The following is a 27,586-nucleotide window of genomic DNA, read 5'->3' on the forward strand; positions in this document are numbered from 1 at the left end:
ACGTCATATGAAAAAGCTCTATATGTAAAGTTATTTTTGGAAAATAGAACAAAAAAATCATCTTCCTCTTAGGCCATATAAAAAAGATATAATTTTCATAAGGTAGAGCTAAAAGCTGTAGAAAATAAAATAAAAACAAGACAGTGACAAGATTTAAATCAGGATATCAGCATGCAATTATTTTCTATGCAAGTTGTTGTATATATCTATTTTCTACCAAGTGAAGATAGCCCAAGCCAACAGGTAGGCTCGTGTCCACGCGGGGGCAGTAGAGTAGGCCTGCGCACACAAATTGACCCCCTAGTAAGCCTGCGCACACAAATTCACAAAAAAACCAAAATAAACCGCACCGCTCAAGAATCGAACATTGAACCTCACACCTAACCACCAACAGCTTTGACCACAAGACTGAACATGTGTTTATTTCTATGCTAGTGTTTTATTTTATTTATTCCTGAACCTAAATTAGATGAACAATAAAATATCCCGCACCCAAAGCCCAAGAGGAGATGGGCCTCTTAAACAGCCGGGCCGCGTCGTAATTTTTTTTAAAACACGCTGTGTGCTCATGAGCGATCGAACCTTGGCTAAAGCCATCAACAAAGCCACGCATTACTACTGACCTACAAAAGGAATTCGATAATTTATTGTATAATAATACTATATTTATAGGATTCTCTCTCGGCAACCAAAACCACAGCTTGTGATTCCATGAATGTTTTATGGCGTCATTAGCCATCCTTTGCTTATAAAAAATAAAAGACATGAGAAGAAAAATCTTTTATAAAAACACATCGAACCACCCTGATAGAAGCCTGGGACAGTGTAGAAATGATCAAAACAACAGTTATACATCTCTCATATTTTAAAATTTGAATTTTGAATTGTTCAAACAAGTCAGATGGGAAATAACTAAAATAAAAATTATACGTCTTGATGAGTTCTACAACTTTTTTGTTGATGACTTTTTTATTTGAAATCATTTACTATCCTAGAATTCTATTCAAAATTCTCTTATTTTGTAATTTAAATTTTGAATTGTTCATACAAAGTCGGATGGAAAAATGACCAATACAAAAGTTGTAAATCTGGATGAATTTTATAACTTCGTTGTTGGTGACCTTTTTGTTTGAAATCATTTGCTATCCCTAAATATTCTTAATTCTATAAAAAACGAAAATAAAATAACTTCGTTGCGGCCCATATCAGCCCAGTCACCCACAGCCACTTGATTCATGATCTGATGGCTAAAAATAATCCCGATCAGAAAACCCTAGCATATAATAGTCTCCAGGGAATCCCCTTCGTTCCTCTCAAGGCTGTGCTCGAGCCTCCCTCCCTGGTCTCTCTCGCGATGCCTCTCCCTCTTCAGCCGCAGACACGCCAAATCGGGCGCCGGCGCACGTCTCTGGCCAGGGGCTCACCAGATCGGGTGTTGGCCCGCGTCACCGGCCGGGGGCACACTAGATCGGGCGGGCGACAGCGGCGGGTTGCTAGCGCCGCCATGGGGCGTGGTAGTCTCCGCGCGCCCCCGGTGGCGAGCCAAGCCGAGGAGGCGAGTTCATAGCACCCCGGTGCACGCGCCGCTGGACCACGCCGCGTCCTGCTTGATGCGGCGGGACAGGGTACTCGCAGGCGAGCTACTACACATCGTTGGGGCTCTTCGTTCTTCCCGTGCCTGGGCTGTGGTTCCTCATCAAGCGCTCCGCCAAGTCCAAGGTCCCGGATCCATCCCTGCGCTGCGCCCCTCTCCCCTCTTCCGTTGCTTGCCTCGATCTTGTTTGTCATGTATGCCAAATTGGTGGATGCAGATTGTGTAAAAGACATTTGTCAAAGAGGCCGGCCTGGTCCTCCATGGAGCGACCTTCGACCTACGCCGGCACCATCTACCGCTGCCGCTGCCGCTCTCCCTCGGCGGAACGACCTTCGATCTACGTCGGCGCCGCTTGCTGCTACCGCTCTCCGGTGATGGAGCGAGGCCGTCGCTCTCATCCTCGGCTGCTAGCTACCCGATGCGAAGGAGTCCACAGGCCGGATCTGGGTGCTTCCTCCTCAAGCTGTGGTTTGAGTGCCTCTTTAATCCTCAAATCTGTGCTACTAGGTACAAATTTCACGTTTTCTGCTCCCCCCTCTGCTGCTATAGTATAGGTTCATCTCTAGAAAGTGGAAACCAATCTACGTTTCAATGTTTTTTTCTTCTGCTTCATCGTGTCCTTACTATGGTTACTTTAGCTCAGTCAGAACGGACCCTGCATGTACAAATTGATTGCATGGCTTAGATTGCGTCAGTCTCAGTAGTCCCTGCGTCTATTGATTCATATTGCCTGGCCGCCTGCCTACATGAGATTTATGTTGCTTCTCAGGTCTACAGTTCCACATGAATTAGCGATTCAAGCATTATGACTATTGTTCTATGTTTGCCACGTAAACTCATTTACTGATTCCAATGTGCTATCAGATAGATTTCCTCCATGTCTAACTGATTTTGTATCAGCATGTTGCTCAGACAACGAGGTTTAGAGAATTGAAGCCTGCCTTCTTGATGGGCCGTTCCCTTTCGTTGTTTACCTTCAAATTTTGTCTATGCACTGCCACAATTTTACTTTGTCATTGTTAGCCTGGTACTGGATTTAAAGATTACATTGCCTTTCCCTTTCAAACTTTACACCGTTTTTGCCTTGCAGGTTCCTGTCCATGCCGTATAATGCAGGTTCATGCATTTTTATGCTACCGATGTTGCCTTATAATCTCTTATCCTGCTACTCCTACCTGCCCTTGCTTGTAGTTCTAGCTGCATCGGTATAGTTGTTGGCCTCCCGTGTAGTTCTAGCTGCATTGATATATAGTTGTTGGCGTCCTGTGTACAATTCCTGCCATGTGAAAATAAAGGGCATTATATAGAAAATAGTATATACTACTTTTGGTGAGTTGATGGAAAAAAAAATCTTTGATTAACTTGCAATTTTTTAGTACTGTTTGTATAACTTGTAATGAGATTCACATCTCAAGATAGGTGTTCAGTTATCATTCGATTTTTGATGTAGCTTTGTATACTACAGATCTTATGTTGATAGCATGTTTGCATTTGGATAATTTCTGAAATGGTGGATTAGATAATCTTTTACATACATGTCTATCAATTTTAGCAAGCAGTCAGTACCTCGATCATATTTACATCTGAATAAGTGCTTTTATTTCATGATGATAGGACTGCTGGATTTGTCCATGATGCTGCAGTATAGACCTTGCATAAACGGGGAAGATGGATAACCAAAGATTGTATTTTCTATTAAAACATTCTTTTATTGTGATCTTTTTTTTAATGTAATGCTTGCTGATGGCAAAAGTACAGTTGTTGGTGCTTCTTAATTTAGAAGAGCCAGTAACATATTCATATGTATTATTACTATAAATGATTTATTTCAGGTGTATTGTAACTATATTATTATAAGTGTATATGAATTGAAATATGTGGGTTGAAAATATATGGGCTCAATTGTGTGGGCTGAAAAAAATTGTATGGGCGGCATTGTAACTAAATATATAACCTTTTTGATGTTTGGGCTCTGATGGTTGTTGGCCCACTAAATATACAGGTTGCAAAATAGATTTTGTCCTACAAATTAGTATCAATTTTATTTCTGTAAATGGGCTTGGCATATAATAAATTAGGCCCGTAATTATATTTGGCCCAGTAATAGCCTTTTTAGTACATGGGCCTAGCCAGGCCGTAGGACATTTAGTGACGACTCTTTAATTAGATCGTCATTAAAAATTATGATAAAAAAATATGCAGTCGTCATTAAACATGATTTACCACGCATGATCTTTGACGAATGGTTTTTCGTCATGCAGTCGTCATAAATATAACTACTATGACAAATATATCAGAATTTATGATGATAACAGGCCGTCATAGATCCTAAGATTTCTTGTAGTGATGTGCAAGCAGACAGCAAGTCATGCGCTGCTTGCACTTCTTGCTCTGGCTCGGTGCTCTTGAGGTTTTGTGAGGCTTCTTCGCTGCATGAAGACACAATGAACATACTTTCCATTGACTCAATCTCAAGTACATCATCACATTTGGATTTTCCATATAGATCAAAATATCTAGTCCAAATAAGATGAGCACTCTCTGGAGGTGGTTGTCTATTGAAGATTGCCTCATCTTGAACCTCTACACTCAATGTACTCAACATGACATTAATAGCTTAAGCATTGAGTTGCATGCATATCTCTTCCTCTTTTGATAATTTTTTGTAGTTGCTCCAATCAACTATAGGAAGAGATATGATTGCATCCACAATATGCTCAACAAGAGGACTAATATCCCTAAAAGCATTGAGTACATGAATTGACCAAGCTAGAAAGTTTGAACTATTATTTTAGAGAAGCACCGGCTCTAACTTGATATACGTCGACATCCTTTTCTCACGGCGGTGAAGCTTTAGGTGAGAACCTTCTCTGATACCAATTGAAAGGACCTAGGATGTTGTCTAGAGGGGAGGTGAATAGGCGTTTCTAAAAATTAACACCTTTAAATATGGAAACGATTAGTAAAGGGAGTTTCCAAAATGGAAACTCTAAATAAAAAGTAGTACCACCCCTCATAAGTTAGCCACAGAGTATACAAGGTATAAAGAATATATCTAGAAGCTACAACCCTGCAACACAAAGTTAGAACAGAGAATGAATATATTCAATACAGGTAGGAAATACCGAATGTGTCCGGTATGCACATGTTCAGCAGAACAACCTGGCACAGTGATCAATACCGGACGTGTCCGGTATGCACGGTTTCAGTGGAACAACCCTAAACTTGCTTCTTTTGATTTCTAACTTCAAATCAAATTATAGGTACCTACTAGATATGACAATACACACAGATGACCTGCATAAGAGCAAGAGCAACATAAATATCGAATGAAATGTGAATTGAGACATGATATTTGTTTTACCGAAGTTTAGACTCGTTCGAGTCCTACTCTCCATTGAGGGGGCTACGAGCAACCCAGCGAAGGTTAGCCCTAGAGGATACCACGAAGATCACTCTAGTTGGAGTCTTTTCCAACTCCTTTTCCTCCTTCCACTAGTTGATTCTGAGGCGGCAGAATCGACTGTTACAAACTTTCTGAGGCACACCACAATCTCTCGGGTGCTCTCCGGCAACGCCTGACCATCTAGGACCAAAGAGTCCAAGAGTAACAAATGCGAATCACGAAATAGACAATATACACAAGTGCTCAAGTGGTGACTTGCTCTCTTTTTCAAATTCTCTCTTAACCCACAAATAGATTTTGCTATTTGGATCACACACTCACTAAAAGAGGGTTTGAGAGAGTTGGCAAGGCTCAAAAATGTGTATATAAACCAGCAGAATCAGCAGCCTCCAAAGGTGGAGGCTTAGGGGTATTTATAGCCCCCTTAAAAAACTAGCCATTATATAGCCATTGCTATACCGGACACATGCATACCGGACATGTCTGGTATGACTTATATTGCACTAACGGTAACTGAGTTACAGTAACGTTGTGAGGCGTCGGAACTCCCGATGAGTGCTAAAACTTTCGACCGTCGAAACTCCCAACTTACGTCAAACTCCTGACCCTCAACACATTTGCAAACTATGGTAACCGAGTTAAAGTATGTGAGGTGTCGGAACTCCTGACTTATGCCAGAACTTCCGTCCGTCGGAACTCCCGACTCACGTCGGAACTTCCGACCCTCAAGGCATTTGAAAAATAGCCGTTGGCTTCTGGCCGTCCATACCAGACACGTCCGGTATGACCACCATAGTGAACTCTCCAAGTCAGTTAAGTATGAGATGTCGGAACTCTCGACCATTGCCAAAACTCCCGACCGTCGAAACTCCCAGCGAACCAATCCGAGATCAACAATATTGTTATTGCTGGGCAAATACTGGACACGTCCGGTATTGCCAGACCAGCAAAAATCAGTTAGCTCTTTTGTCTCTCAAACACTCTAAAAACTCACATGGGTTGGCTTGAGTACTTATGAAACATTATCTATCAACATAATGCATCCCTCTTAATAGTACGACATTCCTATTAACTCAAATTTAAAAGTATAACGAATTTAAACCTTTTGAGTTGATCTCTTTCAACCGAAGCCGTGTATTCCACTCTTCATCAAGTGAGGGTGCCAACATGTTGATATTGATCTTGTCACTTAAGCATAGCCATCTTGAGCACGTGACTTGATTCCATTCATTAAATTTGAATAATCCCAAATATATCAAGTCACTTCCATCAAACACTCCAATAGTGATTTGATCCTCCACATAGACATGACCATTATAGCTTGATTAGTACCTCAACTAAATGCAAGTACTTTCTTCTTTACTCTAGCTAGGTTCTTCGACTGCTAAGCCATCGCTTTCCCTTCACCATTGCTTAGTACATCAAAGCCTTTCCTTGCTATCTTCACCATCTCAAGCCATCAAGTCACATCTTGTGTTAAATCATCCATTCATTTGTATTGTTATATTTTCATTTTAATTTAGCAAGCTTCAAATATGAGACCATTCCACATGCAATCCCTCATGTCTCATTAATTAATTCTTACGAGCTTGCTTTCATATAGTATATGAAAATCCCACAATAAATAAGTCTTTGTATGAATTCTATTTGCATTGTTGTCTTTTGCTTGAACTAGATTGTTTATACAACAACACATCATTTTGGCTTTTATTAAGTACCTGTGAGATGACCTATTACCTGTCCACACTTAGCAAACGGGTTAGACCTTTAATCACATTGTCATTGAATCATCTAAAACTCACTAAAAGGCTAGATGCACTTTCAGTAGGTCGGTTCCGCACATGACTTTGGTGCTTCAGCTGTAGCCACGTATCGTCGGATATCTCGGAATGGATGAGCTTAGCCGCATGCTGCTGCTGCTCGGCCGTGTGCTACTGCTGCTGCTCAGCATCGCCATCGACACACTCAGCAAGGGAAGACGAGGAGAGGAGGAAGAAAAAGATGATAGGTGGGGCCATGTGTCAGTGACAGGAAGAGAGCATGCGATGAAGTATACGTCTTCGTATACGTCTGCAGTTGGGTCCAGGCCATGTCCATACATATTCTGTGGTATATTTATGGAAGACGAAGAATTATAATGGCATGCTTCAAAATAGATAAATAGTAATGATGTTTGTGCGGACATCCAAAATTATAATGCATGAAATAAACCCTCCCCACGGTCCTCCCTTCTCTATAAACCGAGAAAATCGGAATTTTGCCCTTATGGGGAGTGGGTTTCGCTAGAATGTCCTTGAATTTGTGGGCTTCCCCAGAATGCCCTTATAAAAGCTGTGTTTCACGCTATTTTACCATTTCGTGTTTTTCAACTTTATAAATTTCTAACCCCATCTTTCTGACCAGACGTGACCGTTTTACCCGTCTCCTTCTACGTTATCCGCTCTGCTTCTCACGGTCATGGCAACTTCTCCATCTCGACCGGTGTTCGGGTGGGAACCCACCGTCGGCGGCCGCCGCCCGTCAGAAATTTACGCACAACAACGGAGGGGCTGCTCTCCAACCTGCTGTTGAACGAATGCAAGCACAGGAACCAAGAAGGCCACGCACGGCCAGGAGCCTAGGAGCGAGCATAGCTCGATGCAAGCATGCACGGTGCTGATGCACTCAGTGCTGGGCTCTGGCTCGGTGAGCAGCGCACCAACTCACCAAGGGCGAGCATGCTACTATGTTGGTTTGCTTGGGGCTGAAGCACAGGACACCAACGAACGCAAAGAAGCCACCGGTCGGCACTCTGCCTGATGCGACTACAGGGGCACGGCGGAGGGGCGCTCAAAGCAGCTATAGAGGCTTTGACGGGGCACTGCTAGGCACTGAGCCTGACTACATCGGTGACCAATGAAGCCCACACCGATGCAGCCATCTAGAGCTCGAACGCAAGAACAGAACGAACACGAGCGCACGAACAGAGAAGGGACGAGCACAAAAATCGACGAAACCAATCGAAATCAAAACAAATTGCTCCCAAACATTGCACATACCATCACAAGGGAGCATACTCTAAGAGATCATCGCCCAATTTCAGCTTAAACTCTAGGAAATGCAAGATTTGGGGCAAGAACGGGGGTTTTAACCCTAAACCGAAAATTGGATCGATCTACGAGCTCGTACCAAATTAGTTGAATCACTTGGGGGATTTGATCAGCACATATCCTTGCTCGAATCGACTCAAAAAGAACGAACAAAAACGCCCTTAAATCGACCAATTGAAGGACGAACAGGAGAGGAAAAAAACACAGAAAACACAAGAACGCAAAGCTGCGAAAATAAAATCACAAATCTCTTGAATCCTGTAATAGAACCGCCCAATTTATACAAGATCAAGTATGGCTGTCCCCGCTAACATATTGACACACACATACTTTTACTCATATAAACCCGGTAGTCCGCTGAGTGTCTCAAAAGACCTCGGTAAATCAACATCACAACCAAGATCGCGTGATTAAGCAAATACACATCACATACGCAGTGTTGCAGCGGAAAATAATATTTTAAATGGATTCACAAATAATAGTACAAGTTTGGGTTTCAAAACCGATTAGTGAAAACAACATAGCTTTTAAAAGATTACATTAATATATGTTCCAAATACATTACTAGCATAAGTGACATCATCCGACAAAAGCATATAGATGAGAAGTAACTATAGAATCACCGAGCCACCGGCGGTTAACCACCATCTTCAACAGGCCAAGAACTTCACCTGTAACATGGTGGGATAAACCCTGAGTACGAGAAGGTACTCAGCTAGACTTACCTGTCAAAACCAGAAATAAAGGTCACCAAGGGTCATGCAAGGCTTATGAGGTGGGCTAGCTAGACACAATTGCATAAAAGAGCTTATGAGCATAGTAACCAATTTAAACTTAGCATCAAGCTTATCATCATTTACCTATCCACTAGATTAGCACCTGTACTAGAGCACTCACTTATTAGGAGCAATCAATATTAACCATAGCAGATATAATAAGGCTGTCATCATCATATCATGATTTCTGAACCATTATGTTATTTAGTGTATCTACATTGGAGATAAGCCCGTCAAGTTCTCACTAACCGGGAGAGACAGTGACTCGAATCGAATTACAACTCAGCTGAGGGGGTATTCCTAACTCTCACCCTGGCATACTTAGCAAGGGTAGCCGTGGGTTACCTTTGGGACAACTCAGGAACCAAATTCGCGGGTTCGATCAGCGCCAGCGCTCTCAGAGATTACCCTTCTGCCAGGACGATCAGGACTTTTAAATCACCTGCCCTTGGACTTATGCCTATGGCTCCCTTCCGAGGCGTACTTTATACTTATCGACTCCTGGCCTGAGTTGAGCTACTTGGCTTCGCGGTCGGTCTTCAGGCCAGCCAACTAAGAGAGAGGCATGCGTTCAACATGAACAGGAAAGGCTCTAAGAATCAGTCCTTAAGCGACACAGACAGAGTCACTGCAAACTGGCAAGCCTCCGCCTGGTCTTCATTTCAAATTAAGACTGGTTCTTTTCCACGATAGCAAATATAGCCAACCGTGCCACATGTATATTCCTATATCTCATAGGTGATAGGAAATCACCTGACTTCTACCGTGTTTAAGCAGGGCTAAGCACTACACGAGCCTGAGCTACATAGGATTCAGGGTAACAATATCTGGACAAGGAATGGGTAACCAATGCAGCAAGTGTTTGTATCCAACACCTAAACTTAATGCAACAATATATATATGTAACAATAATACTTTAACTGCATTTCGGAAATTAGGAGGCTTAATATGCTCCGGGGCTTGCCTGGGATCCCACACTGAGTCAGTGTTAGTTAGACGACACTCGCTAAGTGAGCATCTCCCGTCCTAGCACTTGTCCAGTCCTTCCACCTTCGGGATAGGTCCATCAAACGTCGTCTTCAGGTTTGGCTCCAACATCTCATCCTTCACGTGGTGCATCTAGCGTACCTAGATGAGATGCAATATACAAGTGCATAAATATGAAGAATAGTACCATGAGACGCATCACAAAATAGCAAGCAAGACAAGCATAGTTTACACTAACACACTTAAGTACTTTGCGATGCTTAACTTAAACATCACACAATCTATCATGCTAAGATGGCAAAGAAGCCGACAACACCAAGCATGACACAAGTTTCCCAATATCTCAGGTGCTCTAACTCAGTCATCATTCAAGGCATAAGTCATACTTAACAATATACAAGCAAACACTATAATTGGAATCTGCCAATTTCTGGACATGCAGACAACAGCTACAAGGTTTAGCTATAACTGGAGTTATACAAACCCAAATGACTTGCAAGAAGACATTTTGGAAAGCTTATAAAATTATCTACATTTCATCTATAACCATCATAGCATGATTCACAAGTTAAGTAGATCAAAATTATACCTTTACAGAAACTGGTCTAAACAAGACAGAGAGCAATCAATTGTATAACCCAACTTTAAACAACTGTAACTCTTAAACTACTTGGCCAAATGGCACCAAATTTTAACAGCAGCTAGATACATGAATTATCTACAACTTTTGTATAAACAAGTTTCACAACAAAGCACATTATCATGAAGAACTTTGCTAAGCTCCCAGATCTGTCCATAAACCACATCAGCAAGAAAATAATTATTAACTTATGTTGCAAATTCATAATTGGGCAAAACCAACTTTACCAACATTTCACACATGACTAACTAACATCAGAACACCTAGTGTCCATGACCAAATAAATTCTTTTAATGCATTTCTTAATTTATTTTAGATAACAAGGTGACTTAATGAACATATACCAAAATTATATAATAAATTATACAAAAATTACAGTGGCTCACATATCCTCTCAATAGTCTACTGTATAAATTTCACTCCATTTGAATATGTATAGCAACCTCTATGAAAAAGACAAGTCGCTAAAGCAAGAAATCATGTGAGAGCAAGATAAACCAATAACTCACTCATACTTCATCCAATACTCATGAAATTTTTACCACACATCAACTATCACATGAGTAGCATGCCACAAAAATTTCACTTCATTTGGAGCCCTAGATCTACAGTTATGAAAAAGACAAATACCACTAGCATTACAATCCTAGCTGCATAAATATATTTTTACAGCCAAAACTTTAAAGTAAAACATGTAATATTATAGATCTAGTGCATAGAGAATTTCACAAGAATTCCAAAAAGTCCATATTTACTATTTTACGAATTTTTTATGATTTACTATGAATTTCCAAAGTTCCTGCAAAATAATTACAAACTAGTCCTTATGGCACTATTCACATGAGTCACTGACTTCGCAGTTAGGCCCCTTTACTTTGTCGAATTTGAGCCCGAGGCCCCTGGTCGCAGAACACAGCAGGGGAGGCGTGGGAGTTCGCCACTAACGGCCGGAGGAGGCTTAACGGCGGCGGGGAAGTGGAGGAGGAGCACCAGGGTGTCCTCCCGCACCCGCTGGTGGTCTCGGATGGCCGAGAGGCGGCCCGTGATGGACCGGCCATGAGCACCGGTGGTCGGAAGCGACGGCGGCCAGCGACTGCAGTGCTCCCAGCGTGGTTTTGGACGGCGAGCACGAGCACGGCGTGCAGGAGAGGGAGGCGAAGCTGATGGCGTTGCTTGTGAGGATCGAGGGGGGCTAAGAGGGGAAAACAGCGCGGCGCTGGCGAGCTCGGAGCTCGGCCATGGCGGTCGCACGCGACACGAAGCGAAGCGAGGAGAGAGCAGCGGTCGAGGGAGTGAGTGAGGAAGGAAGTGGAGAGCTCAGGCGCTCGGTCTTGGAGGCGCAAGGCGCGAGGCGGCGAGACAGAGAGGCAGGCACACGGCAGCGGCAGGGGTGCCCTGCTCGCGCATGGTTGCCACGCTCCTGGACGCGCGTCGCCATTCGGCCAATCCAGCAAATAGGTGGCGTGCACCGGAGTGAAGAAGGTGGGACAACGTTTTGGGCCGCTTCCAGGCCGAATGAGACATTGGGCCATAAATGAAGTTTGTTCACCTCGGCCTGCTCTACGTTTCTTATTTAAGGTGCCCAGCCATTTGAGCTTTGTAACAGCGGATAATTAAGCTCCAAGATGATAGTGTCAATATGTTAACAGCGATCACGAAAACTCGCTTTCGGAGGTCGAAACTCGATCAAACTTAGTGCAACTTTTTGCATTCTCTTCTCCATAACATAACCTTGAACTTTTATTTTTGGACCAACTCATGTTGCTTAACAAAATTTGGAGAACGTGGGATGTCAACGTCGATGTCGGTGAAATCCGGACTGCAAACACGGTCGGGTTGATTTCAGCTTTTTCTCTTATACTTTGAGCACTGTTTTGATCTATTTCGAAGCTAAATCATGACTTGGTCCTTTAACAAAGTTTGTTATACTCAAACTTTTCTTCAACTTTCATTTTTGGTCAAACCTCATATCTGGTCCAGAAGTCAACTTTATTTCTCGGTCAACGCAAAGTCCTTTCTGCTACAAAATATAGGGTTTCCATTATTTTCGGACATTTTCTCCACCTTCGCTCAACACGAACCCTTCATAACTTTTGTTGTAGAGTTCAATTAGAGTTGTTTGAGCAAGGTTACAAGGTTTGGTTGACTTCATATGTTTCCATTCACTTGATAAAGCAATTCATGCAAATATATGACTTATCATTTCATGTGACTTTTTGATTCCAAACTTCATGAAACTTTTCCACGGGTCTAGATGGATGCATGTGGATGTAATGTACATGGAAGAAGCATGTTTAGAATTACTCTTGCATAATCTTAGCAAGGGTCCATATGTAAGCAATTGTGCGTGGCCCAAGTTTACGTTGGAGCTCCATCATGTAGATTTGATCTTGGCACCTTGATTACCACTTGACATGTCATGTTTGAGCTCAAACCCATTACTTAACTGGTGATAAACACCGGGGTGTTACAAATCCTGCCGCGGACATCGGGGTCGCGGCCACTGGGAGCGCGGCGTGCCGGGGTGCAGACCGCCGGGGGGCGCGGCCGTCGGAGCACGGCTCGCCGGGGGGCGTGGTTGCCAGGAGCGCGGCTGCCAGGGGCACGAGATAGGGCGCGTTCGCCGAGGTAGAGACGAGGTGCGGCCATCGGAGCGCATGCCCACCGGGCGCAGCTCATCGGAGGTGCGGCCGCCGGGGCACGCTGCCAGCCGGGGACACCGGTCGAGACGGAGAGAGAACGGGAGAGAGGAAGAGGGGAAGAGAAGTGAGGGGATAGAGAGAGGAGGAGATATTTTTATCGGTACCGTAGGTGACGGGTGAATGAGCTTAGGGGTAAAATGGTCAGTTCAGGCTAAAGTTTTGAGTGAAAATATTAAAAGTGGATTTAAATCTCAAAATGACATTATAACGTGTTGGACTCGTTTCATAAAGTCATTTCAGCGAAACCCACAAAGTTGATGGCATTCGGACAAAACCCACATGCAACGAGGGCAGATTTCCAATTTTCTCCTATAAACCCTAGCGAAGCCAGGGAGCGCGCACTCCACTCCCCAACCCGATCCCCCCAAGGTCGCGTCCGCCGCAGTTGCCACCTCATGGCAACCCCGCCGCCGCCGCCGCTCCCGGCTCCCGCCCATGCCGCCGAGGAGCGTCTCCTGCGTCTCCCTTCTACAGGAACTGCAGGTTCGTCCGACCCTGCGACCCAATGCTTCCTTCGTTGTCTGATCTGCGGTTCTGGCCAATGTCGACTGGATCTTGGGTGTCACGTTCTTGGCCGGCGATTCTTGGTGGGTACGGGGTTTGGGCCTGCAGGGAAAAAATGGGTGTTCTTCGGCGTATAATTTTGGGGGATCGGGCTCCGAATTTGGGGGTTTCGTGGTTCCCGTTCTTGATTTTGTAAGGACGCGCTGGAATTGAGTGCCGATTTTGTCTCCCTTTCATTCTTCTTGGCCGAATTAGTGAATTTTGGGCACGGCCATTGCATTTATTGGTGTTGAAGTTGAATTTGCGCCATGATGGTTGGATCTTGGGGACAAAGTTGTCGCACTCCGGTAATTCCCGGTTTCCTGGTTCTCTTGGCACCAATTCTGGCCTGGTTTGTCATCGTGCCGTTGCGATCATGATGATTGATTCATCGTCTCACTGTTCTCTTTTAGTTTGCATCCGTGTTTCCGTACCTAATGGGGAGTGCATTCTGATTATCTTTGTCTCTTTCTGTGTCGCGGTGGATGGGTCTCTCTCTACATCCAGTTCGGCTTTGCATACGGTACTAAACACCACAATTTTGAATCAGGAACTACGGGGAGAAATTGGTCAGGGTGAAATGGAAAGAGATAGGATGATACTGCAATTGGAGGAGGATTGTCTCAATTACAGGCAAAAAGTGAATCAGACTAGGAAGCAGAAGGCAGACCTGCTTCAAGAGCTGTCTTTTGGTGAAGCTGATATAGATAAGATCCTTTCTGCTCTTGGAGAGAGAGAAACCTTTCCCAGGGTAAGTTTTTCTGTCATCATTCAATTTCTGTGTTGGTTGTAGCTGGTAGGCTTTAAAAGCTTCTGTGGTGGTTGTAGTTGTAGACTTTCAGTTTTCAAACTGACACTGAGAAAAATTTTATCTGTTCAGTCAGAGAAGCTTGGGGCACATTGATGGAACAACTTGCCAAGATAGAGCCAGTGCTGGAAGATTTGAGGCGCAGGAGGGATGACAGAGTAAATGACTTCAGGGCTATTCAGTTACAGATAGTTCGATTACAAGCAGAAATTTCAGGAGCCATTGATCATGGGGATCCCGCTGCTCCTATGGTGGATGAGAATGATCTATCCTTGAAGAGATTAGGGGAATTGAAGGAGCAACTTAATGATCTTCAGACAGAAAAGATTGCATATCGAGCTTTAAAATTTTCTTTCCCAGGTTGCTTAGTTGCCATTCTTAAATTGATTGTTTTAATCTTTTTTTTTCAGGAATGCAGGCTGCAAAAAATTGACATCCAGACTAACAGTATTCAGGAAATGTGCAGCATTATGTCTATTAATCTCAAAAAGGCACTAAAGGATGTTCATCCCAGTTATGCTGAGCTGGGAAGAGGCAAACCCATGAGCATTAGCAACGATTCACTTGATAGACTCTCGGAAAAAGTTCATGCGTTAAATCATGAAAAGAAACAAAGGCTTCGGAAGGTGCGTATATCGTTCAAGCTAGTTATTTCATTGAAACATAGATCAGCATATATATTACTGAAATACGTTCAATCTCACGTATTTCCCATTTTTTTCCTGATGTCAACCACACTAACCATTGAACTTGATCTTAAAGAACAAAAAATTTGATGAAATTTGCCTTAGAAAAGTGTCAGGTTACTTTACTGTTTTGTGACAAAATCATATATTTTCCCAACACCAAATATGTCATGTTACATTTTCCTCATCCCAGCACTAAATATTCATAGACTTTGACCCTTCATTATTTAAATATAAAAAATATGCAAGTAAAATATTAAAACTACTCAATGCTCAATAAAAAACTATGTTAGTGGCTCAGTGTTTACAATCTTGAAGTCTAAGATATCGGAGGCCACTGCCTTCAAACCCTTGGTTTTGTTGTCACTTGCTTGTGTCTAGTGACGGAGGAGTAATACTTTTTTTTTCCAGAGTATGGTTAGCTTGCTCATTCCTCACAAATGTATAAAATACATGCTTTTGCTATCGATTGTTATTTTTTTACCTATTTGACTTAAATCTTGTGAGTAGTTTGTTTTCGGTACAAAACATTTATTCCCTGTGGTTCTCTAGTTATCATCCTAAATGTACTTTGATAGTTTGGGTTATATATTTCCGTTGTGTTCAATGTGCTGCATCATTAAAATTCACACTCTATTGCAGCTCCAAGATCTTGGCAGCACACTCATTGAGTTATGGAACCTCATGGACACACCAACTGATGAACAAAGAAGTTTTGACCATGTGACTTCTCTTATTAAAGTCCTCACCAAATACAGTGATGCCCCCAGGGTGCCTTGCACATGAGCTTATTGAGAAGGTAATTGTGTTGCCCTTCATCCCCCGCCCCCCCCCCCCCCCGCCACCCCCCCCCCCCCCCCCCCCCCCACCCACCCCCGCCACCCCCCCACCCCCCCGCCCTTTGAATCTTGTTGATGTCAATACTTCAAATTTATTCTAGTTCTTATACAGAATCCTTCCCCTCTTACATAGGTAGAGACTGACTCATTTGAAAGCCAGCAAAATGAAAGAGCTAGTCTTCAAGAAAATGACTGATCTTGACGAAATCTTTAGAAGTGTTCACATGGATATTAATAGTGACACAGAGCGGCGAACCCTCAGTGATCTCATTGATTCTGGTTAGCTTCTTTGTTGTACTTTCATTTCATACTGAAGTGCTTTCCTGTATTTTGCTTTTGTTTCATTCAAAGTTCCCTTGATGCTCCAGCTGGTTTCTTAGCTTGTGGTGTCCAGTCAAATTCCGCCATTGCCATCTATGCAAACCTAATCTGCCCTTGGCTTTGTGGAATTGCATTACGATTTGATGCTCGTCTTCTCAGTCAACATTATTTGCTGTTAATGTGTTAATTAATTATGTATCATTGTCCATACTTGTACACAGTATAAGCTCAAGGTCCTATGTATAGTGCACACCACCATGATTCTGCAATTGGAATATATATTCTGTTTAATTTATGCTCTGCAGTTCAAAGCAATAAAAGAGATAAGAAAACAAAACATTATAATGAATGAAGACATTATCCTTCTTGCTGTATGCTGCATTTTCTAGTACATTTTGCTTTTTGTGTTGATGGTCATTTCCAATTTAATTCTACCCTACCCTGTTGTGATGTTGTGTGAATTTCTGGTCACTTGATTTAATTCTACCTTGATTTCCCCATTCTATATTGAAATGTTTGAACTAATGTGATAATTCACTCAGTTTACTCCATGGTTTCCTACAGCCATTTAGTAGCTGATTCAGTAATTCAAGAAAAAAACAAACTTTGATTTGTAGGTTGCGTTGGATTTGTGGTCATACAAGAAGGGATCGAGTTCGGAACGATGATATACGTGATAGATTAGGGGTAGCACCAATTGAAGAGAAGCTTGTCCAACACCGGTTGAGATGGTTTGGACATGTCCAACGGAGACCTCCAGAGGCACCGGTGCGTAGTGGAATCCTAGGCCAGGATAGTAACGTGAAGAGAGGCAGAGGAAGACCGAAGTTGACTTGGGTAGAGGCAATAAAAGGAGACTTGAAAGGATGGAATATACCCAAAGACTTAGCCTTAGATAGGAGTGCTTGGAAGACAGCTATTCACGTGCCTGAACCTTGATTGCTTCTGCTGGGTTTCAACTCTAGCCTACCCCAACTTGTTTGGGACTTAAATGCTTTGTTGTTGTTGATCTGTAGGTAGAGCAGATCTTTCAGAGTTGCTGACAAGAATGGATATTCGAATTGCGGAGGCAAAAGAACATGCATTAAGTAGAAAGGATATTCTAGAAAAGGTGGAGAAGTGGACATCAGCATCTGAAGAGGAGACTTGGCTTGATGAATACGAGAGGGTAACATAATTTGTTTATCGATCCTTAGTTGCTCTTTTTCAAAGAGTTCATGCATTATACATCAAGCCTAACAATATTACAGTGCCATATCTGTTCTATACTTGCACCTAATTTACAACCTCGATTTCCATTCCAGGATCAAAACCACTATAATGCTGGCCAAGGAGCTCACATAAATCTCAAGCGTGCGGAGAAAGCTAGGACATTGGTCAGCAAACTTCCATGTAAGCTGTATACTTGTTCATACTTCTACTGAAAAATATCTAAGAGCTTAAATGCCCCCTACATATTGAATAATTTTCGTAGAACATTCCAGAAGGCTGCAGTATCTTATATGATTATCATTTGGGGTTGTTTGGATAATAGATACAGCAACTTAAGGCTCTTATTGAATAATTTTCGTAGAACATTCCAGAAGGCTGCAGTATCTTATATGATTATCATTTGGGGTTGTTTGGATAATATATACAGCAACTTAAGGCTTCAGACTATGTATTGACTATGGGCCTGTTCACTTCAACTTCTTCTGACTGCTTTGCAAGCTGTGGCTGCACCACCAAAGTCACGTTCCTACGAACAGGCCCATAAATTTTATAACAAAACAACACACACAACTATAAAATAGGAAAAACCAGTTTACAAAAGATTCCTCTGCAGTGGTTACCATGAGTTATAATTTTTTTTGTGTGTGATCTGTGTTGTCTGAGCAACTTGTTGTGTTAACTTGTCTATTCTCCGCCTCCATGCCATTCTCACAAAAAGAAAAGGACTATTTCATTCAAGTGATCTCTTTTGGAAACATGTTCCCCTATCTCAAGTCAAATTTACGTTATAGTTTAGGCCCGTTTTTAACAGTGCAATTTCATTACTTTCAGTTATTTGCTGTTGTTGCTTGCTGCTCATTCATCTACTAGTATAGTCTGTAAATTTTCAACTTGATCTTAAGTCTTGTTTCATTTTACAGCTCTTGTGGAGAACTTGACTGCTAAAATTAAAGCTTGGGAAAAGGAGAAGGGTATTCCATTTATGTTTAACAAGGCAAGTTCAATTATTCATTGTTCTTGTCAAACAAAAAGGCTTGTTAGTTTGAAACTGTGAATAGATCTGTGCTTACTTAATTTGGTATACTCATGTGCAGGTGAGGCTGTTGGATTGTTTAGAAGAATACACCTGTACAAGACAGCAAAAAGAAGAGGAAAAGCGTCGATCAAGGGTTGGTTTTTATTTTGCATATCTTCTGTTCCATAAAGTCCTCGTTATGTCAAGCATGTTATGTTTTTTAGTTTACCTTCTTCGCCCGTTTTCTTTATAGCTATGTTTTTTTATGGAAATGATACAATACTTGCAAAACTCAAGTCCAATGATGTTTCGACTGTTTTCAGGAATTGAAGAAACTGCCAAGTACAGATCAAGGTGCCAAGTTTGTTACGAAACCAAGCCCTATCCGTCCTCTTTCTGCAAGGAAGCCTCTTGGGAGCTCTAATGTAAATAATATCGGTGGAACTCGGACCGGCCGCCGTGTTTCTACCCCTATGTCACGGAAGTGTAGGCCATCTTCTGGAAGGGTGCAGGAAGCTGTGAAGACTGCTGTGGCACCAGCAAACTATGTTGCCCTTCCCAAGGACTGCTCAGACAATTCTTTCCTTTGAAGTGTAATCACCACCTATAAGTTGAACCTAGTCTGACCATCGCTTATCTTCTCACTTGATCTGCCAATAAGCCTTGACTCCAGTGTCCATGCGTGTTTTCAGACTTGAAAGTTGCTACCCTGAATAGTATAATTCTCTCTCTTTTGAATAGTTGCAAAATTTTACGGCCTGTTTCTTTTGGGTGGCTCATACCATCGAGTAGAGCCAGGCTTAGTTTGGCATGGTGGAGATGGTTCAAGGGCCAGCGTTTGGTAGACTTGGTAGAGAAGAGAGTTCAGATGATGATATAAATTGATTTGGTTACCTACATTGAGAATGTGGTAGCATAACCACCAACACCAATATTTCTGTCTTGTGGCTCGCAACGAGCCGTGCTAGGGAGAAAAGAAGGTAAATTCCAGTTTCCGCGCTCCGGTGCAGCATTTTGCTGCTTTAGGGAGCGTGCCTGATAGAGATCTGTACACTGTACACATATCTTCTAACCGAAGGGTATGTGGTGTTTTTACCATCTCTCTTTAGTACCTGCCTGTCCGAAACGTCTATCCAGGTTAACAAACACTGTTGCACTTGCACCCCGCTGGATTGGTCCAGAGCTCATGCCAGGGAAACAAAGAGGCAATAAGCTTGGGTAATTGCAACGGGAGTAACATAGTGATAGGCACCGAGTACATGTTCTCTTCAGGTTTTGCAATTGTACTCCTCAAGTGTTGTTGGTGTGCATGAAGAAATCATGCAGGTCTACCACGAGTAGTTGGCTAGTTGCTACTCTATTCGGTTTCAGTATGTTGCCTCATTCAGTGCTCAAACAGTTCACAGGAAAACTGGCTATGTACGATTTTGTCTGACCTATGAAGCAAAGTGTCTTGCCATTACATGAACAAGATAATTTCGCCTTTTGAGATTCTTGTCACTGTTCTTTCATACTGATCGCAAAACCTTGTTCTCCAATATGCCCATGCTCCTCTGTCGTATTCATTGTCATCAGTGCCATGTTAGATGATCTCATTGAACCACACTAGATTTCAGTGTTGCCTGCCTGGTCATTCCATTGATCTCAAAGGCAGTTTCGGTGCTGCTTGTCCCCTTTCTCATGTTGCTAATCCAATAGGTAAAGTCACTGAATCTCCAGCTAAAGAGTTCTTTGTCATCAGCCCTCAAGATTTGATCCGAAAACAAGATTTATACAGTCGGCATCTGAGCCGAAGTTGCATGTGTTCCTCTACTGAGAACCCTAATGAGATGCAACCTCGGATTAGAGAATATAGTATTCCACAGTCGCTCTTATTCTCTAGCTCACATGCAAATCGGGTTCTGTCACTTTAGCTGTCTTTGTGAATTGTGATATCCTTGTTGGCTAACACAAATTATCTTTAGAGTATTGCAAAGTATGTGCAGCGATCTGGAGAGCTCAACTTGGTGCTGGAAGAAATTACTTCTTCCGCTGCAAAACGACGCAGCTGAACTACAGCACTAGCTTTTGTAAAGATAACAACGGTGTAAATTGTTCGTCAATTACGCAACTGAAAGCACTTTACAAGAAAAGTTATCTCAATGCAGTGGAAGTGACTGAATCATTGCAGTGTTTTAATGGTAGACAATGTTACCTGGCAAGTTAAAAATCTGGTATCAGTTAAACATCACCGAATTCTTTGATTTAATAAAAACTAAAAAAGTATCAAGGGTTCTTATCATGTCCTTCTAGGTAACAATTTTCTTTCAATTCCTGGTTGAATACACAAACTTGGCCATCGATGGAATTGCTTTTTAATGGCTCCGAACACTGGTAATACACCAATATCCCATGGAACCAAAAGTTTAGCACTTCTAAAGCCGTTCAACAATTGATATAAGGGCCTGTTTGGATCCCATGAATTGAAACCAATATCTAGAAAGTGCTTCCCATTTCATTATTGAATCACTTTCTAGTTCCTCTCAATTTTTGGGAACCAAACAGGACCCAGCCAAACTTTCGTGATTGGGGTAACCATGCTAAAAAATATCATGTTTCAGCCAAATTTTTTGCCCAACTTACAGCCGGTTACTCTTCTCCGATGAGAAAAAGAGGCCGGTTTGGATTTACAGGAATCATACTTGCAATTTGAGGTTGCACTCAGCAACATGTTTTGGCACTTTAGCATATTGCCGGCTGCATGATATGACAAATCCTGCTAATGCCTATGCCGCATCATTTCTGGTTTGGAGCAAGGATAGGAATCTTAAGAAGATTATTACTACTTGGTATACGGCTCTTATTGTTAGTGCTTTCTCATCCTGTTTTTAGTACTCTACTGAGGTTGTCATGTAGCGGAGAATATATGGCACAATTATGAGAATATAGCCTGAGTGCGAGGTCACCACTCTTGTGTGTGTGGTTTGCTTTATGGTTGCATTGCTTTTCTGTTATTCCCAAGATGTTGACAGATGTTTAGTGGAATAGCTTTGTTTTCCCCACTGTCTGATCAGGCGATAAGCTCTGGAGACTCTGTACTAGTCTACTCGTCTACTCTTGAATCAACTGAAGCGAGCATATTGAATACACAACTGCATGCGCCTTTTCCGTGTTTTCGTAACTGAAAGAAAGCCCCCAGTACACGCCAAGAAAAAGGATGCAGAGCTGCAGAACGAAACGTATCTGAAACATCTAATGAGGCAGAGCCCTGTGGAGTCACCTTTGTAGCAGTAGCATTGTTTCTTCTTCATCCACAAGATAACATTCGCTCCAGATGAGTACGAAATTTTACACGACCAGACCAGCTACATAGTTATTTTAAAAAAGACCAGCTACACAGTTCTTCAGCTGAAGATCGGTCGATCTCAAATGGTGAATGCCAGATAAGCCATGCTGCGTCATGATAAGAACCATGCACGACGACATCGCGAAACGTGTTCCGAGCGGAGTAGCAAGTGATGCAGAATCCATTAGCTTGATACGGAGTGGCTTGCTGCTTGTCAAGTATGATTGTGTATGGCTCATGTAGTACTACTAGTAGCACATCTGCAAGTTGGTTCTGAAGCAACTGAATGGAAGCCATAGAGGAAACCTAGGAGAGCTTATCGAAATCATGTATAGATCGACTGATCCATGGTTAGGATTTGGAAAAAAAGATTTTTTTTTCTTAGGAGGGGCATCAAATTCAGGCAATGAAATGGAAGGAAGCCCCTGGGCTTTATGCAACCAACTTGCCCACTGTGCTGGTGCAGTTACAGTGGAGATGGGACCTCGGCTCTCCCTTTTGTTTATTATTTCTGTTAAAGAGATGCATATTGGTTTAGGGATCAACAATGAATCTTTCAAGTGCTTGCTAAGTAGGACTACTTTTAGGGAATTATTCCCTCAACTCTCATCACTAGGCAATGCCGATTCCTTGAGACCACCCTTGCTAATTGAGACAGGGTTCTTGGAATCGGTAGACATCATGGGTGCCGCCTAGTACGCCAATAGCATATACACATGGCAGTGGAAGCATTTCAATGGGAAACAATACTCTCTGATACTACTAATAAGTAGTATATGCCTATGCGCCATTCGCCGCATCAATATGCTATACATAGTGAAACCGCACACTGATCACGTTTGTCGCATATAAAAATAATGCGAAGGATGTTGCAGAGAGAGAAAGAAGGCTTAGAGTTAAAAAACATTTGCCTTTTAGGTGCGCTGAGTTCTTGCTCTTTCAGAGTTCCAGGAACGCTGCTTGCCTAGCTACACCCAATCATATGAGCTGCCTCAAAGACTATGATTGAATGCACTAGCTAACTTGTGATAGTCACACCTTTGCATAGATGAACTGGTATCTAAATCTAAAAATATGCAGGATAATTTTTCATGATTAAACACTTGTTTTCTGAAAGAAAAAAAATAGATTGAATCATCAAACACTCTGTTAGGAGCTGAGACACATAATGCTCCAAATGTCACCATTGGTTGAAGGTGTAGATGGTAGTACAAGAGGTGATTATCTCAGACCAGCAGCATCTGCTTAGCAGGAGAGGTTACAAAACTCCCCATCATTATATTGCATCCTCCTCAGCTTCCATCTTGGCACTACTTCACTACTACAACACTACTACCACCACCGTTGCTTAAAGCATCAGGTCGCCCCACACTACAACATCTATCATGGGGGAGAAGAGAACGCACAAAAGCAGGAGGCTAAAATGACGCCATCTCCTGTAGCTTAAGCCTGGTCCTTGCCCTGCATCCGGGCCTCCTCTGCGGGGACCGTGACGGCGACCGCCGCGTTGGCGATGGCGTTGGCCTGGGCCTTCTCCAGCTGCACCTCGTCCAGCTCCACGATGTCCATGATCCTGCCGTTGCCGTCGACGGTCTTGATCGCCACGGGGATCTCCATGGCTGCCTGTGACTCCTTCTCCAGGTTCTCTTTGTGCTTACCCCACAGCACCGAGTAGAGGCCGGCGACAATCAGCACGGACCCGACGATCCTGGAAACAAGAAATGACATGCATGGGACGGTTACTGCTTGTGCTGTCTCTCTAGCAGTAGTACATGCATGACGCATGGCGTCCAGCACTTACCCGCCGAGGTAGATGTTCTCGGCGAGGATGAAGGAGCCCATGATGGCGACGATGATCATCATGAGGGGGCTGAACGCCGAGGCGAAGACGGGGCCCCGGCTCTGGATCACCAGCCCTTGCACGTAGTAGGCAATGCTAGACGTCACTATGCCCTGCACCACAGATTATTCTTTCTTGGTCAGCGTCATGCATGACTCATGACATGTTTGATGCATGATGTGTTTTGGTGGTCGGAGAGCAGCAGATGCAGAGCTAATTAAGGTTTGGTTGGTATACTGACAGCGTATGCGGCGGCTAGGAGGTTCATGTCGAAGCCGACCCGCCAGACAGAGGTCTGGCGCTCCATGACGAAGGTGACGACGATGGCCTGCAGGGTGCCCACGAAGCAGATGAGGGTGGTCAGCGACAGCGGCGCGTCGTACCTCTTGAGCGTGGCGGCCTGCAACAGTTTTGATGACCAAACAAGATATAGTTAGGATACTCGATTGAAGCCCCAGCGTTCTAGGATCTAGTTAGTGGTGCGTGCATGCATGGCGGCCACTGGCCGGCCATAGCTCGATAACTCAGAGCTAGCACAGACCTGGAGGATGAAGAGGGACGCCCATGCAAGGGTGGCGATGATGAGGAAAATGGAGCCCGTGAGCCAGTCCTTGTCGGCGGCGGCGGCAGCGGCGGCGTCCGGGTGCGGGCCGTGCAGGTGCATGTGCTTGGTCCAGACCATCTCGACGACGCGGCCCTTGTAGAGAGTCATGAGCATGGCGCCGGCCACTGTCACGAGCGTGCCCACCACCTTGGCCACGTACCTCGCCTTCTTCAGGTTCACCTTCTCCATCCTGACGATGTTCATTGTATTAATCAGTTGTCACTTCAGTTCGCGTTCGTATCCACCACCACCAATGCCACAACTGTGTGTTGGCTACTTTCATTGCTGTTTGTGTTTGTCAGTTCTTAGTCGTCCCAGCAGCGTGACTATTCATGTATCTATACCTGAAGAGAACGGCCAAGATGAAGGTCATGGCGGGGAGCATGTTGCTCATGGCGCAGGAGAAGGTCGGCGAGGTGAACTTGAGCCCAGCGTAGTAGAAGTTCTGGTCGATCACCGGCCTGCACACGATTCGCAGAGCCCCAGCCGCATGGTGAGTGCGTCGTCAGAACAGAGTTGTCAAGCAAGAAACAGAGCAACTCGGAACAGATCAAAGCCCTGTACCCGAGCAGCGCGAGGACGAAGATCTGGAGGAAGACCCAGGGCGTGATCCTGGGGCGGACCTTGCGCTCGAGCACGAGCGCGAAGGGCGCGATGGAGAGCGTGGCGAAGGCGTGGCGGTAGACGACGAGCACGTAGTGGCTCATGCCGTGGTTGAGCGACACCTTGGTGATGACGTTCATGCCGGCGTATCCGAACTGCAGCGAGATCATCGCCACGTACGGCTTGCACCGCTGCATCAGCGACTCGCCGCCGGCATCTTTGACGACCGCCATTTCTGCCACGGCGCGCGCGGTTCGATCGTGTGCTGCTGGCTGGACCGTACCGAGAGGCTAGGCACGATGGTGTCAGGCGGTCAACAGCAGCAAGCTCTGCTCTGCTCTGCTCTGGTGCGGCCGGGGAGGGAGAGCGGCGTGCTTGCTCGCTTGTTGCCTGACGCCTGAGGTGGAGTGGCAAGCGCGCCGCGGCTATTTATAGGCGTTTGTGCTGCTTCTGGTGCCGGTGCTGGTGCCGCGCTGGTTGGTTGGCCGTGGGGGGAAGCGCTGACGCCGCGCTGGCAGGGGGCTTCTGGGCTGAGCTTCTGGCTGCATGGTCTGCTGCAAAGGCGAAAGACAAGCTGTCTGCCCGGGGCCTGCTGAATGCCCGGCTTCGCTGAAATTTAGCTTATGCTAATGTGTTATGAGAGGAAAATCGTTCGCTGAAAAGTACTGCTTTCTTATTGCTGCTACCACTACCCGCAATCCGGTGCCTCTCAGGCCCCCATCTTCTTGATTTCGTGTTAAGCCATAGCTGTATATAAAAATGTTTTCGTATTAGAGCAGCTCAGTGTTGCTCCGATGTCCGTACAGTGTTGCTCCGAAGTCCGTAGGTTCATATATACTGGGAGAATCTCCCCGCCCCCCCCCCCCCCCCCCCCCCCCCCCGGCCTTTGTAGACTGTTTGCACGCACCATGAGTTATAAACAAATGAGGAGGCAGAAGCAGTTGTTGATTAAGCTCCCAAGTGAGAGACGGATCTCACATACTGATTTAGCACTAGAGCTGTCAGCTGTTAAGCCACGTAATAGAATGTTCCTGGTTCGGTTCAAACCAAAAACAACACAAGAGCTGCCCATAGCTGTAGCACTAGAGTTTAACTAAAACGGCGCATAATAACGCTAGTGCAAGATTCTTATCCAGTCCCTTTTTTATATATAAGGTCTTCTTGAACATCTCCACTAGATTGAGAATAGGTAATTGTTCTCTTTAACAGGTAATAAAGAGAATTGAAGGGGGAAAAAAGAAAGTTGAAACTCACTTGTATGATTTCAGCCGAATCTCAACCGTTTTTTTTTTGTCCAATTCAGGCATGGCATTCTTTCCCAACTCCGGTCAAGTTAGAGTGTAAAATTTGTGTGATGGATGTGTCACATGAATTTATAACATTAAAAAATTTAAATGATTTGGTCCTCTAAATCACTCGGGCATATCACCCGATATATGTAGAGTCAGACAAATTGTAGTTATTATCAATTTATACTAGATTACCATTGTATTTATACTAAAGATATAGTGATTCTTTTGGTGTAATTTCTATATAGAATTGTTGTAACTATAAACCTATATGAAAATCCTTTGTTTTGTTTCGAGCGTTTGTTTTATTAAATCTGTTATATGTTTGTTTAAAATTTGCTTTTTGATATGTTATATATTTGTTTAAAATCCGCTTGTCTTGTAAAATTTGTGTGATGAATATGGTTGCATCATATGAATTTGTGGCATTAAGAAATCTAAGTGATCACTTGGGTGATCAAAACCAACACATCACTCAGGTTTTGTATATATAGATAAAAAAACGCTCTAGCAAATTCTCTTTCCGTAATTCGTTTCTCAATTCATAAAACCACACCCTCAATCCCTTAAACAAAGGGGAGAGCGAATCAATTCCCTTCTCTTTTCTCTTTCCCTCTCTACGTTGTGCTTGTGCATCAGGAGTAGTGTCGGAGGTGAAGCGGCCACACCGTGCAGCGACGACGTCGCACTGGGCGGGAGGAGTGGGTGCCACGCTGTCAGACAGTGTTGGGTGGGGGAGTGGCGTGCCGATGCTACGCAAGAAGCTGCACCTGAGACATGAGACAATGGGAGGAAAGAGAGAGGAAATAGATTTTCTTTTTGACCCATTGACACGTGGGGCCCATATATAAAGGAGATATAATTTTCTCAATATGCTACAGTACAACTCCCCAATCCTCTTCAATCTTGTTTTCTTAGTCCCCCATATCAACATTTTAGAGAAAGAAGATGTTCAATCTAGTGGAGATGCTCGTCGTCGAACCTTAAGCCAACCGGTGGCGGATCAAAGAAAAAAGAAAAGTTATGCGGGACGTTCTTTCATTCTCTTTTATTTCTAGCTCATCCTTTCAAGCGCTAGATCCATTCCTTGGAGCATACTATCAACCATTTTTTTTTCATGCTTTATATTCTATATTTGCATGAAAATAAAGACAATCTCAATCATGTGTGAGAACATAGTGCTTGCGATGGTGGATCCTCCGCTGAACCAGACATAGAGGTTAATTAAATCTTGTTCTAAATGTCATATCTTTGTAAACGGAGTCAGCATTTCTTAAGCCCAAATTGGAAATGCCCAATCATATTCC

General features: G+C 43.6%; 1 protein-coding gene and 1 pseudogene across 1 annotated transcript; one reads left to right on the forward strand and one right to left on the reverse strand.

Moving 5' to 3' along the window:
- Positions 1-13,589: 13,589 nt before the first annotated feature.
- Positions 13,590-19,358, forward strand: LOC136516578 (65-kDa microtubule-associated protein 5-like; annotated as a pseudogene).
- A 3,754-nt stretch (positions 19,359-23,112) lies between these two features.
- On the reverse strand, positions 23,113-25,399 carry LOC136517252 (WAT1-related protein At5g07050-like). The gene is made up of 6 exons (XM_066510788.1): positions 24,952-25,399; positions 24,732-24,848; positions 24,325-24,577; positions 24,025-24,183; positions 23,745-23,896; positions 23,113-23,651 (listed from the first exon to the last, which is right to left on the reverse strand). The coding sequence occupies exons 1-6, from the start codon at positions 25,221-25,223 to the stop codon at positions 23,387-23,389; spliced, it is 1,218 nt and encodes a 405-aa protein (XP_066366885.1). The 5' UTR covers positions 25,224-25,399; the 3' UTR covers positions 23,113-23,386.
- Positions 25,400-27,586: the final 2,187 nt, after the last annotated feature.

This window comes from Miscanthus floridulus, chromosome 17 (assembly GCF_019320115.1).
Source record: "Miscanthus floridulus cultivar M001 chromosome 17, ASM1932011v1, whole genome shotgun sequence".
Lineage (NCBI taxonomy): Eukaryota > Viridiplantae > Streptophyta > Magnoliopsida > Poales > Poaceae > Miscanthus > Miscanthus floridulus.

What these genes read in the sequence shown, in the direction of transcription:
- LOC136517252 (XM_066510788.1), bottom strand. Translation starts at nt 25,223, where the DNA reads ATGGCGGTCGTCAAAGATGCCGGCGGCGAGTCGCTGATGCAGCGGTGC. An exon ending in TTCGTCCTCGCGCTGCTCGG is followed by an intron (nt 24,849 to 24,951) that starts GTACAGGGCTTT and finishes AATCGTGTGCAG; the next exon opens with GCCGGTGATCGACCAGAACT. An exon ending in TCCTAGCCGCCGCATACGCT is followed by an intron (nt 23,897 to 24,024) that starts GTCAGTATACCA and finishes TCTGTGGTGCAG; the next exon opens with GGCATAGTGACGTCTAGCAT.